We start from the raw sequence: 20,281 nt of genomic DNA on the forward strand, positions 1-20,281 counted from the left end.
ATGACTTTCACTAAACATTGACGAAATGGACAGAGTTTATTATAAAAAGTCCCAATAGGACAGTCTACTGTGAACCATAGAAGTTGAAGGTTGTTAAATATGAAGAATAGATGTTCCGTAAGGCGTCTGATTGTCCTTATTACAAGCCTTCCTGTTTTTCTCCACCATCCAAACCTATGATGTCTTTAAATGACACTGGCTATCAAAAGGACTTTAACCAACAAAATATAAAATAGATAAATAAATCTACAACATGAATTCACACAGAGGGGATATCCACAAACATCACTCATACTTACCTAAACCGACAATACCTTATCTCTTCAAATCCATTCATCCATCATTCCTTTCATTTTTTTTAAACATGTGAAGATATGTTTTTACACTTACTTGTATTATAATCAGAAAGGGCGTTTGTAATGTTCATGTAATTTGTATCGAATTCTTCTGGCAATACAATATATATAATATTTATGGGGTCCACAGTGTCGAACAGACTTTTCAGAGATCAAATGTAAAAAAAGAGGGTAAAGATGGAAATCACCAGAAGACAGAAATTTGTCTCTTTTCTTCCCGAAATTTTCCGACGAGAAAAGACATCAATTAAAAACAGACACGTAGTGTAACTGAAATGAAAGTAAAGTAAGCGTTCGGACCACCTTTAGAGTTTCTATGAGTTGCATATCGCCACCTATCGGCAACTCATGGAACACTTTTCGCGGGAGAAGCTGTCAGGAGGGGCTGTGATATACATAAAGTAGATTGTATTACTTTACCATATCAAGATATGGGACACAGTGCATTTAGAAAACCTGATCAGTTGGTCTGAGATCTTACCTTTCTTAATTACAAGAGGAGGCATGAGGAACGAACAACTAATACCATATACATGAAGGTATATGTGTATCATTATCAGAAACTCAATATCAATTGTCTCTTAAGTGCCAATATTTTTTGATGATTTACGAGATCAAAAAGTGCATTTAAATTGTACAGGTTATTACAAATCAATTCCAATTTGATTCGTCGGGGATAAAAGCATCACTGAAATATATCATGTGATTTAATTAAAGTGACATATCCATGTATAAGTTTGTCAAAGGGCAACCCTTCAACCCCTTAGCTTGCGGGTACGTTTTGAAGCCCAGTGAAATCATGAAATGTCGCAGTACTTTTCATAAAGTTTGCTATTTTACACTTGAATATATGTTTTCTTATATTTGTTGTTGACGACGGAGCAGGTTGTAACCAAAAACATTCATTTGGGGAGGTTTTACCCATTCTGATCTGTTTGGGGACAGAGAAGCAGCAGGTACCAAATAGGTGAAATAGATTATACCTTTAAAAAGCTATTGGAATGAAGCTTTTATTACAAATTCAACCATATGTGTCCTTGGGCGAAGCGGGTAATCAATTTTGTACTTTGGACTAAACCAAACTTTGAAAGCCATGTAGAGAGTTAATAAAAATTTGGAATTCTTGTTCAGAATTCTACAAAAGTCACTGTGTTTGATTCCCTCTCCTGAAGATGTAAATTCTACAAATATCAGCTTAGATAATGCAGTGTAGTTTATTTCTTCACTTAGAAAATGCATGGATTATTATCAGATGTTAAAAGCTTTCAAGAACTTCATTTTTTTTTTCTTCAAAAAATCAGATCGGAGGTTATTTAAGAACTTTCATATATCTTAGTGCTGCTTCATACCAGCTGGAGCAACATGGCAGTGAGTGGCTCTCAACATTGGAGATTAAACAGAAAACATTTATCAAAGAGGGTCTCAGTCAAGTGATAAAACGAGAAAGATTGCTGCAGGATGCTAATTGTTATTACAAAGCGCTAAATGCAGGCAACACAGAAGATGACAAAATGTCAGCTTCCAAGAATCTTGCATTGCGCCGAGCACAAGTGGAAGATTCTTGACAGCTGTATTTTATTTCAAAGACACGTTCAAATTTTTCACTACAGCAGTGGATTTAGGGAAAGGTTTGAAAGTCATGGATGGACAACTTTATGTCTTCAGCAAAGATCTGCTGAGATGGACTGAAGTCTGATAAATGTAGCGAAATGGACATTGATGATTCATAGATTTTTATGACTATATCGTTCTAGAAATCCAGATAAGTAACATTCGGAGTGAATGCTATCTTGAAATCGCAAACAGTCATTTCCATATGGGAGTTACAGCATTGGAGAAAGGGAGCTTTGAAAGTACATAGTCAGAGATGAGAACCTGTCACAAGCCCTTTCATGAAACTATTGCAATCGGAAAAGGGGAGGTAACCATTAAAGGAGAAGTAAAAATCCCAGAGGGTAATGTTTTCATGCATCTTTGCATGGCTTAATAAATGCAGGCTAGGTATACAAGTAAGTTAAGATTAATCCGCTGAGATCTGGGAGCAAAATTTATCAAATCAATCCTGGAGGAAAATTTGCATTCATTGTAATTGTGAAATTTAATAATATTTATTATACATACGCATTTTAATGTAAAGTCTTTAGTATGTCTAAGGTCTACCTGTATCGGAATTTGGATATTGGGACTATTTTAGGAATATGGTCTGTGTCTTTGAATTTTGAAAATGTGCAACAAACGTTCAAGTCATTATTGAAAAAAATTAAGAAAAGCATACACGCTATAAAGATATTTCATTATGTTTCAGTGGTAGGTTTTGGATATAAAGTCTCACAGATCTTGGTTTAAAAGAATACCTAAACCCAAGGTCATAGTGATCAAATTTGTTTAGTACTCAAATAGTTTCACCTGCATTCTCATTAAATGGATAAATTTAAGTTTTCCCAAAGAGAGTCAGTTATTTAAAGACAAATTATGTTTACTTTGCAATGTGAGCTTGCATCAATTTTTGTGTTCCAATTTGGTTTGAAAGTGTAATTACAACGAACTTTTACCCAATGATATGTCAGTGATATATGGGTCAGATGCTCAGTGAAGTTTTGTATATACTAAAGTTAACTGTATGACCTAAAGAGGGTGTTTTCCTCATGATCTGTCATTTTCATTTTTTATTTCTCAGAGCTGTTGGCTCTCTTAGATGTATTTATCATCCAGAATTGAAAGGATTAAGTGGAGAAACATCCAGAATTGGTCTAATTATAAGTAATCTTTGATAAATGGAATTCAATGCTGTATATGTAGTTTGCTTGCTTGGTTTATCATCCTATGAACAGAATGTTATTTTGAGACTAGGCCTCCTTACGGTAGTTGGTAACTTACCTCTAGGTACAACACGTACCATCTTAAGTAACTTATGTATAACTATGTCTCGCCCAAAAACACTATTATGATAGCACAGTCTGAGTTCATCACAACTTCATGAGAAACACAGGTTGCCTAGCGTAAGGATTGTAGCACACACCTCAGATTTTCACCTTAGATAACACAGGTTCAACAGTGTACCAACGGAGATATTGGGACTACCTCAGTTTACATAAACAGGTAGTCTAGCTCCGCAGTCCACAGTCAAGAGGCAAAAAATAAATTTTGTTTGGAAAACCTGAATTCGGACTCTGTTTGAATCATTTAATACTATTGTTAAAACAGCAGATTTACTCTTGTCGAGTGCATACCTAACTTTGAAATTTGTAAAATTTTATTCAAAAAGACAATGAAAACTGAAAAGTGGGTTAGTATAAAGAATAATAGATTAGCGGAATTTCAACAAAAATGGGGATGTTTTGAAAATGCGTTGGACATATAAAAATACTTAACGTTGCATATATATATTCCCCTTTTTATATTGTAAGATCATTAGTAACAAAACACATATCAAGAGTGATGTTTCAGTTGGGTAAGGCCCTCTGACAATGCCCCGGGGTACCCTTTTGCACACAATGTCACTCTTTTTTCTTGGGGGAGGGGTGGGGGGAATCCTGTAAATGTGAATTGTGTACATGTGGTAACAGTGAGAATGGTGAGAGGTGTACAGTTATGTTTAGATTTAGCTTATTGTTAGCAGTCGTAATGTTGAATGTAAGGAATGTTAGTATGAACATTTAAGACTAACAGTATGTGTGTAGGTGTGTGTACATGTATTTCATAGTCTGGAATATGAGAAGTCTGAATGATGTGTGAAAGTATGAGAGCCCTCCTGTGTGAGGACACATTTGTAATCTTATGTATGTCTCGTCTTAGTCAATAAAATGTTAGAAAAATAAATAAATGTTTATGAATGTGCAATATGTTAATTTCCTGAAACATATAAAGGTATCACTATAAAGTATTCATACCATTTTTGCTAAGTATCTATAGACAATTACATAGACAAAGTAACACTTATGTCAGACATTCTGTATTTAATTCAAATTACTGCAAATCTCCCATCAAGTTTACCTATAATCATGTCAGACGTGTGCAAAACCAGGTTGAAAGATTTATCTCAAGGAGCCCAAGCTCAAGTAAGACATGTATATTTATCCCAGTATAACTGGCTGCACCAGCTGCTGACATCATTTGCATAACAGAAGAAAGCCTATTATGTGGAAAGTGCTACAAGCGGTACCTCAAGCAAAGGCCAGTGCAATCTGAATTGTATGAACCTTCTGGTATGAGCACTCCAGATGATTTGTCGAATGATGCAGATGGATGCCTACACTGATTTAATGTCATCCGACCAACTACCACTAATCTCTGTTGAGAAATTATTTTATGGTGGCAATTCACATAAAAGACGTGTCATATGTGGAAAAGAGGGCACTGGGCTCTATGCACTGTACCCAACGTGCCAGGACAAACTTGATATTTTTCCATTTTCTATGGTGTCCCCCTGACACTCGTGTTTGCAATGACTATATAATTAGTGACTTTCTGAATACTTCTTTGACACTAGATCTGCAAACAAAGGAACCGTTAGCCCTTCATCTTCAAGAAAGAGCTAATCAGGTTATCAATGACCTTCTTGAACTTAGTCATTTCATTTCTTCTGGTATTCCAACAAACAAAGGCATAGATGTAGACCATCTCAGAAATGAAAAATTCAAAGCATGGACTGGTTACACACTTGAACAAATGCAGCAAATCCATAGCATTCGCTCCTCACACATCAATAGATGATCATGTTCCTCTACATTCCATGCTTTGTTTCTTTTATGGGTTAAACTGAAGACCAATATTTCATGTTCTCAACTTGGTGTCTTGTGTGGTCTGACAAAAAACAATATGTGTCTCACACATTTCATAGTGTCTTAAAAACCTTGAGACAGACCATTGCGCTACGTTTCCCTGGTCCAAGACACATTACCCGTGAGGTCGGTAAGTGCCACAACATTGCCTTTACAAGATGTTTCTGAGTGGACAAAGTAACTGTAATACTTGATGGTACCTATATTTATGTCCAAAAAAGTGCTGATCACCCCCTTCAATGATCCTCACTCATACTGTGGGCAAAAGAAGCGCAACTACGTGAAATCCATGAGCATTGTCTTTCCTGATGGTTATGTACTAGACACTATTGGGCCTTTTTATGGCAATGAAAATGATGCAAATATTCTTGGAACTGTTAAGAACCTGACCTTGTGGCTCAGTGAAAATGACAATGTGATTGTTGACCGGAGTTTTGGGATATGTTGGAGCTGCTGCGAGGTTCAGGGTTTTCTGTGTACGTGCCTTCCTATCTTCTGTCAGGTCAGACACAGCATGATACACTTACTGCAAACAAGGACCGCCAGTATACTAAGTCAAGATGGGTTGTGGAGAGCTACAATGGTCGACTGAAGCAGTCGAAACTGTTCAGAGAACAACTCAGCTCAAACTACTTCCTTACTGTCATAGAGGAACTGGTTATAGTAGCTACTGCTTCCTTGAATGCTGTACGTGAACCAATTTATGTGTCAACACCAGAGAGACTTGAGGGACCGTCGCCTTGTTGAGCGAATGCAATCCCGTTTGGCTCAGCCAAACACCTTGGCCTCAAGGATTGCAGATGGCTCTGGCCTTTCTAGGCGCAACAAGGCCAACTGGGTGAAACTTGATGCCTGTTCAATAGAGTTTTCAGTACTGGATATGGAATATCTAGAAACAGTAGCTTGTGGGTCATACCAGTTGAAAGTAGCACCCAGATATATTGCTGAGCATCTGACTCCTGCTGGTCTAGCAGCATGATGAAAATCTTTCGAGGCCAAATTCATTCAGGCAAAAATCACAGTCAAAATACAATGTTTGGATTGCGTTTGACAGAAATGATCAAGATGACCATGTCAAAGATTACAACTGTGTCTGTCCAGCGCGCAAGCGAACCGTTGGAATGTGTGCACATGTTGCGTGCATTTTGTATTTCTTGGGCAATGTCCAGCATCAAGATCAAACTAACCCATTCCATGCAACTCTCAAGTTCAAACAAACAATCACTTGAGCAGTTCTGCTTTACTAAAACGCAATGTAATGTGCTGCAAACTACAACTGTTCTGTCTCTTATTAGCTTCTCGAAGTGCCACAAATTATGGATCGGAACTAATTGGATTTTGCCCAATCATAATATGAAAGGAATCATGTTTTGGTGAAGAGGAATCAATTGTGTATAAATGTTGGGACATGGCCCCGGATGTCAAAAAGGGAGGGGCTCATTGGGAGAATTGAGTAAAATGTTTGAAACAGTTGATTCGCATGCGTTATTGGGCAGAAAGACTTAGTTTCTTTATTATATCCCATAACCATATATAGCATTGTTGGGCCTAAAGAGATATATACAATTGTGATGTAAGAATTGGCGCTAGGGTCTGGCCCCACTCAAAGGGACTTAGTTCCCTTGATATATCTTAGAAACAGTTGAGATTCCCACCCCATAATCATATACAGCAATGACGGGCATCAAGAAATAAACACAATCATGATAAAGAACTGTTGGGTGTGTCCCATTCCTCTGGACATAATTTCTAGGTTATCTCTTTAAGACAGTTGAGATCCCCACCCCCATAATCATATATATAACATTGCTAGGCATCAAGAGATAAACCCAATGATGATGTAAAATTTGGACAGCATCTTGGTAATTTCTATGAAACACCTGAGATCCCCACCCCATAAACATTTATAGCATTGCTGGGCATTAAGAGATAAATACAAACCTGATGCAAGCATTAACCCCTGGATTTGACCCCACCCCTTGGGTTTCTGTGTTATAGTTTTGAAACACTTGAGATCACCAACCTATAATTCTAAACACAATCATGATGTAAGAATTGGCCTTGGAGTCTGGCCCCACTCCTAGGGGGGACTCAGTTTCTTGGTAATATTTTTGAAACAGTTGAGATATCCACCGCAATCAATGAATAGAATCGCTTGGCATCAAGAGATAAACGCATTCATGTCGTAAGAACTGACCCTTGGATGTGACACACAGACATTATTTCTGGGTCATATTTTTGACATATTGAGATACCAACCCGATAACCATATAAACTCTTACCGGGCGTCAAAAGAGAAAGACAGTCATGATATAAGAATTTACTCATTGATCTTGCTCTACCAAAGAGGTTAAGTGACAAGCTGTAATTTCGAAGTATTTGAAATACCAAACCTATAGGCATGTATATACCATTGCTGGACTTTAAGATCCAAGTGAGTGATAGAGACCATATAATTATCTTGTTTTAAATTTCAAATACACATGTAGTGGGGTCAAGGTCACTGTAACTGTTTTAAGAAAATCCTCGTCAACACTCTCGTGGTTTTATTGGATCAAACGTAAGACAATTTGTCATTTTCTTAACATGGATTGCGAGGGGACTTCCAGAATCCTTTTTAATGATTTTTTTTATACTGGAGACTAGTTTGATTGTTGTGAATGAGATGCTTCGGGCCTCCCGTATGTCGTTTTGTTAGGTTCTACAAGTAATTACATAGGTAATTTTGTCTACCCTGACGAAATGACAGATTTGTCGGATCGCAACTTCTGGCTGACGCGTATCCTAATATCATAGAATGATGTAAAAGTCGCACAAGCTACTTGGCAAGTACTGTTTATCAGAGAGCTGATATGTATCACGCTACGACGAGCTGAGTGGGTAAGTATTTACACTTCATATCATGTGACCTTGTATTCTTGTGATATATCTCCAAGCGGAAAGGTATTTATACTTCAAGTCATGTGACCTTGTGTTATTATGAGGTAACTCGGACCGAAAAAGCAGTGGTGACATTGTGTAAGTTTACAGTGATTAATCAATACTGTTTCCAGAGTAGGTTGAATAGCGATCAGCATCTTAATAGTATCGTTAGTTGAACATATACTGTAATTTCACCTTCCTTAAACTCGAGTGTGAAGGATCAAGGACATGTTGAATCTGTACACGTCCCCTGAGATGTGTTCCATGCCCGTTAGTATGACTTGAGGTTTTATTGTAATCCTCATTTGAGAACGTGTCATAACTTCGATACACAGCGGGTGCTAGTGTCCAATTTGTACACTGACCACCCACACTGATCACAGGTAAAGGTCTTTTTCAACATAGCAGATCATGAAATACTGAGACGGGAAATAATTTGTAACTAATCTTCATTGTCGGATGGCAAACATGTAACTGAAAGCATATAATGCATAAGCAAAGGAAAGGCAGAACTCAATAAGATGCATATGTGTACGGAAGCCACGGACAATAATAAATAGAGAATATTGCAAGACGCTAAAACAAATAATATAGAATGGGAGAAAAAACGAAAGGAATGTGGGTAAATATTTATCAAAAAAAATATCGTCCACATGAGCATGTATGATATTTACGGCAACAATGGATTTTGTTCATAATTTGTCTTAATTTTTAGACTTGAATTTGGATTATGATTATATTTACATTTTGTTATTTTTTTATTACTATTATTTATCATTTTTTTATTCATACGTTGTAGATTTTACTATTCACAAACAATTAACTATACCAATGAAAGTAGATAGAAAAGTTTTTATGGATTTTCATGAGGGGGGTGGAATTTTTATTCAGTTAAAATCTGTTGTTACAAACAACTAACATTCTAGAATATGTTACCTTAAGGCAGCAAGATAGAAAGTAATAGTGGGTGTACAATATCTATGTTTTCTCTTTGTCAGTTATAGGTGTGGATAAAAATGGCCTGTGGACGCGTTCTTTTATTCCTGGCCGTGGGCTTTGTAGGCCTAGCCTACATCTTGTATACGCCTTTCCCTGAGGATGCCGTAGAACCACATATACAAATGGCTGTATCTCTTATTGTTGGTGCAATCTTTAAATTTGTAAGTACTGAGGTCCCATTTAAAGTTAATCTGTCTGCTTAACATTATTCCAAATAACATATATTGGAACAAATATTCAAAGGTAGGGTCAACGCCTATGGAGGTGAACTTTAAAATCTGATAAACACAGAAAGTTGCCGGTATTGGAAGTTTAAATCATGTTAGTGTCAGAATTTATTCTATGAAAAAATAGAACCTCATTGACTAACATCTGTATGGGTGTTAAAAGAACCGTGATATAAGGTCTATTAAAGCAGTTATAAATGTCATATATATTATTAAATTCTATCATCATTGAATGCTGCATAGTTCAACTACTATTTTGACACAGAACATAACACTATTTCAAGACAGATTTTTAGATGGTGGAATCAGAATCTTTAGGGAAGACTCTAACAAGTCAACCTCACTTTTCCTACAAAAAAATAAATAAAACATCTGTTCTTCCGCCTATGTAAATAAGTGTGTTTTAACATTATACCAAATTACATTTCATACTTCCATATGGTCGGTAACATTATAACGAGATAAATGAAAGGAAAGTGTATAATCAGCCATAACGAATGTTTTTACATCAAGTATTTTGGACTATTTCCAGTATGTATTACTCCGCTTCTTGACTTATAATTTCCCATCGTGTCAGAAACGCCAGTTTTCAAGTAATTGTGGACAAAGGGAGGCTACTCGAGAAAATGAATAATTTCAATGTTCATCAGTTATTCTGCTTCTTGACGATTTGTGCGAGAACATCTTCATACTTGAAGTATTAAACGTGCCCATCTGTAGGCGATGAACTAAACATCCTTTAATGAAACCCGATAAGCTTTTATTCAACCTCTCCGTTTATAGTTTTCTTCTCCATTTTGTTTTTCTGTTATTTATTGGGTCCTGAAAGGTTTGCGCGCTTCTGGTAATTTCCAGTTGGAGGGTAGATTATTTTTACACTTCATAAAATTATATTCTGATAACCATTTGCTTTATCCCTTATTTCAATACACCATACACAGCATCTTCAAGTGCCCTCGGCTCTTTGATTTTCTCTTTGTTGAAGATTTGAGCCGAAAAGAGACAACTACCATGTTTGACACGTTAATTTACATAGTTCTAAAACCGGTCTGTTTTTCATACTTGCATAAAGTTGACTTACAATATTTTTTTCAACGTGAGGATTTATGAAAAAAATGACAACCGGTATATTTGTCATTTAACACCTTTGTTGTCAAAAAAGAAAAGAGACATATTTTAGGTATCTGATTGTAATAGTAACCGGTTTTGCTTTTTGTCAGTTTCAATCATTGTGACACTTTCGAGAAGTAAAAGTGCAGTTGCTGTGTTCAATTAATTGAATTAAGATTTTTTCCAAAATGCATGTAACATGTACCACATATCTAAACTGTTCTCTCGCCCACTGCACAGAAACAGTAATAACCTTTGACCGGGGCATCTCGGTTATTCCTGTCAACGCAATCCAAACATTTTATTTTGCCTATTATTTGTATCTGGAACAAATTTGACCTCGAATGGGTTTTCAGCATGCCGAAAGATCCACATTTAAAGTCCCCATCCTATGCCACGTGCTCTGCAATTTACCTTGGCGCCACTTCAAGCTGATATGAACTTGGAATTTTTCTTTTAATTGCGATAGAAACAGGTTACACAAACTCATGGTCGTTATACACGATATTCTTTCACCTTTGATAGTTATCTCCGAGAGTTACAGAAACTCTGACAAAAGCTAAGATTTTCTGGGATTTTTTTTTAACTTTTCAAAAAATACTTAATTGAGTGAAAGAAAAACTATTTACAACAACCACTTGTTTTGTAACCTGTATTTAATTACTGTATAAAGAAATGGATAATCGTCATTTAGATTGTATCTAGTCACTGATTTGAAATCATATCATTGTGTTTTCGTTTCAGTGCGAATTCCAGGAGTGCGTTGGGTACAGATCGTTCACAAATTGTGCCAGGGATCCTTTCTACATAGACGCTTTGATGTACAAAGGAGCTGTATCGGATGACAATGTTCAGGTGAATTTAACAATAATCCAATCCAACGATCTACAGACATATTTGTCGCATTAGGATCAGAAGGGAAGATTTTTTAAGCCGTGAACGTTGATTTTTCTTTTCTTTTAAGGGATAGCTTTTTCAGTTTTCATTTTATTTCAAGATTTATATGAAGAAAACTCTGAGGTATTTAAATGACGCGGTTTTATTCCAACGAAAAACAGAGACCTTTAAGAATAAATCCTTCACAACATAATATGTCAATATGTAATTTTGAATTGGTACTGTGCAATACCCCTCCTATTACCGGCCGATAGACCTTGGTGGAACAAGTAGCATTTAAAACCTCAAAATGCACATGGAAATATAAGATTCCAAACAGGGGACCGGAATCAATATCAAAAGCAGCTTCACTCAACTCACTAAACCAATGTGTTCACCAACAAGACATAAAAAACGTTGAATGTTATCCCGTGTACACAAATGTCTGTGTCCCCTCATTGTGACCTTCAACCTTACAACATGAAAGTATTCGGGAAGTCATCCCCATTACTACAACTAATTCTGATGAATTAGAAAGTTTACAGGGATAAGATAAACGTGAACTAAGATATGTAAGGTACTGACTGAAGACAAAATACCTTACAGGTGAGCGAAGAGTTGTTCGATGGCGTGAAAGTGAGGCTGTACGTACCTCGTCAACAGACAGGTAAACGTCCACTTCCAGGAATTATATACCTTCATGGAGGTGGCTGGAGTTTAGGATCGCCAGGTGAGTGTACTAAATATAATCATATATGGAACGAACATTGTATACACACTACGTGACACACATTGAAGCATCCCTATTTGGGAATAATCTTATTTCTCCGAAACTGGATACAAAATATTTTCTGAGAAATATCAGCAATTACATTTCAGTAATTTCTATCAACAATTTGTTATTATAATTAACTATTGGATGTTAATGTTGGTAGTTTGTATCAACAATTTGTTATCATAATTAACTATTGGATGTTAATGTTGGTAGTTTGTATCAACAATTTGTTATCATGATTAACTATTGGATGTTAATGTTGGTAGTTTGTATCAACAATTTGTTATCATAATTAACTATTGGATGTTAATGTTGGTAGTTTGTATCAACAATTTGTTATCATAATTAACTATTGGATGTTAATGTTGGTAGTTTGTATCAACAATTTGTTATCATAATTAACTATTGGATGTTAATGTTGGTAGTTTGTATCAACAATTTGTTATCATAATTAACTATTGGATGTTAATGTTGGTAGTTTGTATCAACAATTTGTTAATATAATTAACCATGGATGTTAATGTTGGTAGTTTGTATCAACAATTTGTTATCATAATTAACTATTGGATGTTAATGTTGGTAGTTTGTATCAACAATTTGTTATTATAATTAACTATTGGATGTTAATGTTGGTAGTTTGTATCAACAATTTGTTAATATAATTAACTTTTGGATGTTAATGTTGGTAGTTTTTATCAACAATTTGTTATCATAATTAACTATTGGATGTTAATGTTGGTAGTTTGTATCAACAATTTGTTATCATAATTAACTATTGGATGTTAATGTTGGTAGTTTGTATCAACAATTTGTTATCATAATTAACTATTGGATGTTAATGTTGGTAGTTTGTATCAACAATTTGTTATCATAATTAACTATTGGATGTTAATGTTAGTAGTTTGTATCAACAGTTTGTTATCATAATTAACTATTGGATGTTAATGTTGGTAGTTTGTATCAACAATTTGTTAATATAATTAACTATTGGATGTTAATGTTGGTAGTTTGTATCAACAATTTGTTATCATAATTAACTATTGGATGTTAATGTTGGTAGTTTGTATCAACAATTTGTTATCATAATTAACTATTGGATGTTAATGTTGGTAGTTTGTATCAACAATTTGTTATCATAATTAACTATTGGATGTTAATGTTGGTAGTTTGTATCAACAATTTGTTATCATAATTAACTATTGGATGTTAATGTTGGTAGTTTGTATCAACAATTTGTTATCATAATTAACTATTGGATGTTAATGTTAGTAGTTTGTATCAACAGTTTGTTATCATAATTAACTATTGGATGTTAATGTTGGTAGTTTGTATCAACAATTTGTTAATATAATTAACCATGGATGTTAATGTTGGTAGTTTGTATCAACAATTTGTTATCATAATTAACTATTGGATGTTAATGTTGGTAGTTTGTATCAACAATTTGTTATCATAATTAACTATTGGATGTTAATGTTGGTAGTTTGTATCAACAATTTGTTATCATAATTAACTATTGGATGTTAATGTTGGTAGTTTGTATCAACAATTTGTTATCATAATTAACTATTGGATGTTAATGTTAGTAGTTTGTATCAACAGTTTGTTATCATAATTAACTATTGGATGTTAATGTTGGTAGTTTGTATCAACAATTTGTTAATATAATTAACCATGGATATTAATGTTGGTAGTTTGTATCAACAATTTGTTATCATAATTAACTATTGGATGTTAATGTTGGTAGTTTGTATCAACAATTTGTTAATATAATTAACTATTGGATGTTAATGTTGGTAGTTTGTATCAACAATTTGTCAATATAATTAACTATTGGATGTTAATGTTGGTAGTTTGTATCAACAGTTTGTTATCATAATTAACTATTGGATGTTAATGTTGGTAGTTTGTATCAACAATTTGTTAATATAATTAACTATTGGATGTTAATGTTGGTAGTTTGTATCAACAATTTGTTATCATAATTAACTATTGGATGTTAATGTTGGTAGTTTGTATCAACAATTTGTTATCATAATTAACTATTGGATGTTAATGTTGGTAGTTTGTATCAACAGTTTGTTATCATAATTAACTATTGGATGTTAATGTTGGTAGTTTGTATCAACAATTTGTTAATATAATTAACTATTGGATGTTAATGTTGGTAGTTTGTATCAACAATTTGTTAATATAATTAACTATTGGATGTTAATGTTGGTAGTTTGTATCAACAATTTGTTATCATAATTAACTATTGGATGTTAATGTTGGTAGTTTGTATCAACAATTTGTTATCATAATTAACTATTGGATGTTAATGTTAGTAGTTTGTATCAACAGTTTGTTATCATAATTAACTATTGGATGTTAATGTTGGTAGTTTGTATCAACAATTTGTTAATATAATTAACCATGGATATTAATGTTGGTAGTTTGTATCAACAATTTGTTATCATAATTAACTATTGGATGTTAATGTTGGTAGTTTGTATCAACAATTTGTTAATATAATTAACTATTGGATGTTAATGTTGGTAGTTTGTATCAACAATTTGTCAATATAATTAACTATTGGATGTTAATGTTGGTAGTTTGTATCAACAGTTTGTTATCATAATTAACTATTGGATGTTAATGTTGGTAGTTTGTATCAACAATTTGTTAATATAATTAACTATTGGATGTTAATGTTGGTAGTTTGTATCAACAATTTGTTATCATAATTAACTATTGGATGTTAATGTTAGTAGTTTGTATCAACAATTTGTTATCATAATTAACTATTGGATGTTAATGTTGGTAGTTTGTATCAACAATTTGTTATCATAATTAACTATTGGATGTTAATGTTGGTAGTTTGTATCAACAATTTGTTATTATAATTAACTATTGGATGTTAATGTTGGTAGTTTGTATCAACAATTTGTTATCATAATTAACTATTGGATGTTAATGTTGGTAGTTTGTATCAGCAATTTGTTATTATAATTAACTATTGGATGTTAATGTTGGTAGTTTGTATCAACAATTTGTTATCATAATTAACTATTGGATGTTAATGTTGGTAGTTTGTATCAACAATTTGTTATCATAATTAACTATTGGATGTTAATGTTGGTAGTTTGTATCAACAATTTGTTATCATAATTAACTATTGGATGTTAATGTTGGTAGTTTGTATCAACAATTTGTTATCATGATTAACTATTGGATGTTAATGTTGGTAGTTTGTATCAACAATTTGTTATCATAATTAACTATTGGATGTTAATGTTGGTAGTTTGTATCAACAGTTTGTTATCATGATTAACTATTGGATGTTAATGTTGGTAGTTTGTATCAACAATTTGTTATCATGATTAACTATTGGATGTTAATGTTGGTAGTTTGTATCAACAGTTTGTTATCATGATTAACTATTGGATGTTAATGTTGGTAGTTTGTATCAACAATTTGTTATCATAATTAACTATTGGATGTTAATGTTGGTAGTTTGTATCAACAATTTGTTATCATAATTAACTATTGGATGTTAATGTTGGTAGTTTGTATCAACAGTTTGTTATCATGATTAACTATTGGATGTTAATGTTGGTAGTTTGTATCAACAATTTGTTATCATAATTAACTATTGGATGTTAATGTTGGTAGTTTGTATCAACAGTTTGTTATCATGATTAACTATTGGATGTTAATGTTGGTAGTTTGTATCAACAATTTGTTATCATAATTAACTATTGGATGTTAATGTTGGTAGTTTGTATCAACAATTTGTTATCATAATTAACTATTGGATGTTAATGTTGGTAGTTTGTATCAACAGTTTGTTATCATGATTAACTATTGGATGTTAATGTTGGTAGTTTGTATCAACAATTTGTTATCATAATTAACTATTGGATGTTAATGTTGGTAGTTTGTATCAACAATTTGTTATCATGATTAACTATTGGATGTTAATGTTGGTAGTTTGTATCAACAATTTGTTAATATAATTAACTATTGGATGTTAATGTTGGTAGTTTGTATCAACAGTTTGTTATTATAATTAACACTAGGATGTTAATGTTGGTAGTTTGTATCAACAGTTTGTTATCATGATTAACTATTGGATGTTAATGTTGGTAGTTTGTATCAACAATTTGTTATCATAATTAACTATTGGATGTTAATGTTGGTAGTTTGTATCAACAATTTGTTATCATGATTAACTATTGGATGTTAATGTTGGTAGTTTGTATCAACAATTTGTTAATATAATTAACTATTGGATGTTAATGTTGGTAGTTTGTATCAACAGTTTGTTATTATAATTAACACTAGGATGTTAATGTTGGTAGTTTGTATCAACAGTTTGTTATCATGATTAACTATTGGATGTTAATGTTGGTAGTTTGTATCAACAATTTGTTATCATAATTAACTATTGGATGTTAATGTTGGTAGTTTGTATCAACAATTTGTTATCATAATTAGCTATTGGATGTTAATGTTGGTAGTTTGTATCAACAGTTTGTTATCATGATTAACTATTGGATGTTAATGTTGGTAGTTTGTATCAACAATTTGTTATCATAATTAACTATTGGATGTTAATGTTGGTAGTTTGTATCAACAATTTGTTATCATAATTAACTATTGGATGTTAATGTTGGTAGTTTGTATCAACAGTTTGTTATCATGATTAACTATTGGATGTTAATGTTGGTAGTTTGTATCAACAATTTGTTATCATAATTAACTATTGGATGTTAATGTTGGTAGTTTGTATCAACAATTTGTTATCATGATTAACTATTGGATGTTAATGTTGGTAGTTTGTATCAACAATTTGTTAATATAATTAACTATTGGATGTTAATGTTGGTAGTTTGTATCAACAGTTTGTTATTATAATTAACACTAGGATGTTAATGTTGGTATTTTGTATCAACAGTTTCATATTTTAACTCTTGGTTTTTTTTAAAGTGTTAAACTAGCTTTATCTATTTTCGTGTTAGAGATGTATGACCCATTGACCAGGAAGTTAGCGACATCCCTCACCGCTGTCGTCGCCTCGGTGGAGTAAGAATATTTTCGATTAATCATTTTCGGTTATATCAATAAATTAGTTTCTTGTATCAAAAATGTTCGTTTTGTCTTTTTAACGTGACTTTTTATAAGCTATGATACGAATTTTGCTGGTAAATGTAAGATACAATGTATTTTATCTACAGTATTTATGTTCTGAAGTTTGTTTCCTCCTAGTTACCGAATGGCTCCGGAATATCCATTCCCTGTGCCTTTTGAAGACTGTGTGATGGCAGCAAAGTATTTCATGAACAACGCTGAAAAGTTTGGAGTGGATGCCCGTCGGATTGCTTTGTCAGGTGGCTAAGTATACCATGAAACAGAAAAAAAGATGGGAAATTACTGTAGCGTCTTTATATCATTTCTTTATTTAATCACTTTTTGTGGGATATTGAATGGGTAGACTTTGATTGGAAGTTTAAAGTCACGTGGTACGTATTATTGATTTCACTACAGATAATGCAGAATTGTAAGTGACGAAAGATTGAAAGACAGACATTGTGTTTTGGAAAATATCAAATCTTCCGAATAGGGATGTTTTGCATCGGTGGCCCTTGTTATCACTCAGTATGATGGTTTATTTGTCCGAATCATTTAATCAATATTTTATATTCATAACGGAGGTGGCACCATGTCCGGTTCGCTTTAAAGGTCACGTTGTTGTTTCCATCAGAAATACTGCACAGGTCATGGTCACAGAGACACTTGTTATTTTCTTGGAAATTGTTTATCCTTGTTTTCTTAAAGCCCCAATATACGTAAAAATCACTATAAAAAACAAACTTTATCTTATTTTCCCCATAATACATGTAACAAAACAAATACTTTCCTTTAATAAAAGAAAATAAAACTGACTGTTTTCAATTTAAATAAAAATTGAAAAAATCGGAAGATAAACAATGTGGGACCCACAATAATTCATACATTACCGCTCGTAGCGATGACATTGCGCATGCGCATATTCCGCGTGTGTAAACATGGCAGACACAGTACAGACGTTCACCAGTCGCTTCCTTCTTTTCCAATCATACATCAGGCCAGTTCTGAATTCTTACGTTATAATTGTGCGTCGTATCGTTTCTAAACTAATTATTCCTTCTAATAATTTCCCAAAAACTGAATGTTTATCACAGGAATACCTCAAGTCTACGACAAGACTTCGCAAACAATGCTTGTAAACAAAAACTTACCGAAGACATATCTGCATGTGATTCCTCTATAAGTAGAAACCTCAACTCTCGCGAGATCAGGTCATGAACTTTCCGACGTGGTTCGGCAACAATCGTAATTTCGATGGCGGCGTGTTTAAAATGGAGGTGTGTTTACAAATAGCGAGTCTCAACTGCTCATATATCAATACTTCATGCACAAAGTCATGGTAACTATTGTTTAACTACATCTTAGAGAATATCTCAATAATTATGTGTGATTCTACACTAAATTTTTGGTGAATGTTACGTATATTGGGGCTTTAATCGAATCTGCTGGGTCATTTTTTGTATAGTATCGTCGTTCCCCCGTTTGCTCGCTAACCTCTATTTTGTTTCAATGTCTGCACATTGCGTTTAGAATAAACAACTCCTTAATGTGTGTATCTTAGTTGTAATCCAAGTATCGTCTCCTATATCTCATTTCAAAAAACAATATCAAATGAAAAGTTAACTTCAGCACTTTATTTTTTTATATCTACATCAATTATGACAGGGGATAGTGCAGGAGGAAATTTAGCGATGGCTGTTGGGACTAAGCTGACCAGTGAAGGACAAGCCCCTCGACTTCTAGCACTTCTATACCCAGCGTTGCAGATGGTGGACTTCAACACCCCAGCTTATAATACTTACCAGGCAATGCCGTTTCTGTTAAAGAAAAACAGAATGGTCAGATTTTACCTTACGTATGCATTTGGCAATGAAAAAGACATTGATAAATATTTGGAAAATAGGCATGTGTCTGAATCACTTAGAAATACCATCAATACGAAGGTTAGTAGGGACTTACTGCCTGAAAAATATCAGGACCTTCATGTGAAAGAACACGTATCTATTGATACTAATTTGGCACAAAAAGTGGAAAAAATAATTACCAACAAGTATTTGTGCCCTCTTATGCTTGATGACGATGAACTGTACGAATTACCGAAAGCTTATTTGATGACTTGTGAGTATGACCCATTACGAGACGATGGCCTCATGTTGGCCAAACGTTGGAAGGATATGTACTTTCCTGTGACACATGTACACTGGAATGGTGTACAACACGGATTTATAAATGCAGACGGTTCCAGACGTACAGCTGAAGCAGTAAACGACTGCATCAAATACCTCAAGAGTGAATTGTAATTAAACTTCTAGTTCGTCATGTTGTTAAAAGATCCTGTTAAATTATTCCATATGAAATTATCTTAATAAATCTAATTTAAAATGAAAGTGTAAATTACAATTGTTTTCATTTCATATATTCATTTATTTTTCTATTTCTTTCCGGCGTTGAATACGGCAATTTTTTTAATTCCAAAATTACACACATTAAAAAGACATATGTATATGTCATATGAAATGATGTCGATCAGCGCCCTGATGTAGTCGTAATTTTCAATCGACTTCTCAATAACCTAAGGGTACATGGTGATAATGCTTTGTCAGTACCTTGCTGAGGTAGCAATTTTCCTGAAATCAATGAGAATAGCCTATTATCTATGTCGTAACGGCCAAGCGTGTTGGAATTTTTAAACAACTTCTAAATAACATAGAGATCATAGATCACGATAGTGGACCATATTAATACATCTGTAATGATTTATGTCCAACGTGTGCGCCTTAAGAATTAAAAACCTTAGAAAAAAGCCAGAAAAAGATTTAAATAATACTTTATCTGACAAATATCAGTTTACTTTAGTTTTTTTATTTTACAAATATCTCAGTAGAATAATGTGCTATATCCCTGAGGAAGAAAGTACAAAAATGTACCAACACTGCCAACATCTAAATGTTGTTTACTAGATTGTCAATTATGTAATACTTATCTACAGGGAGTGATGTCAGCCATGCCTGTTATCTGTTATGTCTGAGTGGGATATAGAAACACATTTTTAATATTTGAGAAACTTTATATTCATTAGATAAGTCAAACGATTGGTGAATAAAACTCCTACATTTTGGTGTT

General features: G+C 33.4%; 1 protein-coding gene across 1 annotated transcript; it reads left to right on the plus strand.

Moving 5' to 3' along the window:
* The first annotated feature begins 9,075 nt into the window (after positions 1–9,075).
* Positions 9,076–19,458, plus strand: LOC132545026 (arylacetamide deacetylase-like). The gene is made up of 6 exons (XM_060208695.1): positions 9,076–9,219; positions 11,140–11,250; positions 11,878–12,001; positions 17,050–17,113; positions 17,297–17,418; positions 18,824–19,458. Exons 1-6 carry the CDS (start codon positions 9,076–9,078, stop codon positions 19,456–19,458), a joined length of 1,200 nt encoding a protein of 399 aa, XP_060064678.1.
* Positions 19,459–20,281: the final 823 nt, after the last annotated feature.

The sequence above is a fragment of the Ylistrum balloti genome, unplaced genomic scaffold, assembly GCF_031769215.1.
Source record: "Ylistrum balloti isolate Yb309-2 unplaced genomic scaffold, AGI_CSIRO_Ybal_v1 Utg369592, whole genome shotgun sequence".
NCBI lineage: Eukaryota > Metazoa > Mollusca > Bivalvia > Pectinida > Pectinidae > Ylistrum > Ylistrum balloti.

Excerpts from the sequence above, each read along its gene's own strand:
- LOC132545026 (XM_060208695.1), top strand. The coding sequence starts at position 9,076 with ATGGCCTGTGGACGCGTTCTTTTATTCCTGGCCGTGGGCTTTGTAGGC. Across the intron at positions 9,220-11,139 it reads TTGGTGCAATCTTTAAATTT|TGCGAATTCCAGGAGTGCGT; the intron begins GTAAGTACTGAG and ends TTTTCGTTTCAG. Across the intron at positions 17,114-17,296 it reads GCTGTCGTCGCCTCGGTGGA|TTACCGAATGGCTCCGGAAT; the intron begins GTAAGAATATTT and ends GTTTCCTCCTAG.